This window comes from Eimeria mitis, genomic scaffold (assembly GCF_000499745.2).
Source record: "Eimeria mitis Houghton genomic scaffold, Emh_scaff274, whole genome shotgun sequence".
Classification (NCBI taxonomy): domain Eukaryota; phylum Apicomplexa; class Conoidasida; order Eucoccidiorida; family Eimeriidae; genus Eimeria; species Eimeria mitis.
In genome coordinates this window covers 20,793-21,593 of record NW_013571085.1, presented here as the reverse complement: position 1 = coordinate 21,593, position 801 = coordinate 20,793, and the positions used below count along the sequence as shown (strand labels likewise).

The 801-nt window shown below is 59.7% G+C and overlaps 1 protein-coding gene across 1 annotated transcript in view; it reads right to left on the bottom strand.

The window, feature by feature from the left end:
* The window catches only part of EMH_0006370 (uncharacterized protein), a gene marked incomplete at both ends in the record, with an annotated part of 3,362 nt that extends 2,571 nt beyond the window's left edge, over window positions 1–791 (bottom strand). Inside the window, 2 exons of the mRNA XM_013497542.1 lie at window positions 3–164; window positions 229–791. Of these exons, the coding sequence (XP_013352996.1) occupies window positions 3–164; window positions 229–791 (725 nt within the window). The remainder of the gene's footprint in view (window positions 1–2; window positions 165–228) is intronic.
* Window positions 792–801: the final 10 nt, after the last annotated feature.

Genomic DNA, 801 nt, shown 5'->3' with positions numbered 1-801 from the left:
TCACCCGCACAGGCAAACGCTCCTGGTGGGGGGCGGTGCTGGACGCGAGAAACTCCTTTTTTAGGTATTGCTGCTGCTGCTGCTGCTGCTGCTGCAGTTGCTGCTGCTGCTGCAGTTGCTGTTGCTGCTGCAGCTGCTGCTGCTGCTGCTGCTTGGTTGCCGTTCTGCAGACGTGGTTCTTTGCTGCGGTGGTTTCTCTTTTCTAGCCGTTGCTGTACCTAATCAGACCTGCTGCTGCTGTTGGCTGCTGCTGCTGCTGCTGCTGCTGCTGCTGCTGCTGCTGCTGCTGCTGCTGCTGCTGCTGCTGCTGCTCTCAGGTACTTTGTTAACAACTTCTCTGATGGTTTTAAGGAGGACTGCCTGGCTGTCTGCTGCTGCCCGGCACTGCTGCTGCCGCAGCAGCCGCCGCAGCGTGTTGGTGGTGTGGGTAGCGTGGTGATAGAGTATCTGCTGCTGCTGCTGTTGCTGCTGCTGCTGCTGCTGTGGCTGCTGGGGCCTTCGGCCTTTGCTGCCGTGTCTGTCTTGCATGCAACCGGTGCAGCAGCAGCACGAGTGTCTCTGGCTATTCCTCTTTTCCTGCTGCACAGCAGCTTGCTGCTGCCTTCTCTCTTTGTCTCTCTGCCGCTCGCGCGGTGGTTTGCTGCTCCGGTGTATACGTCTCCTGCTGCTGCTGCTGCTGCTGCTGCTGCTGCTGCTGAGGTTGTGGGGTTTGTTGGGGGCTGCTGTCTCCTCTTCTGTCTCCTCCTCCTCGGGGCTGCGGTGTACATACACGCGAGACGCATGCAGTGCATTGACGTCCCT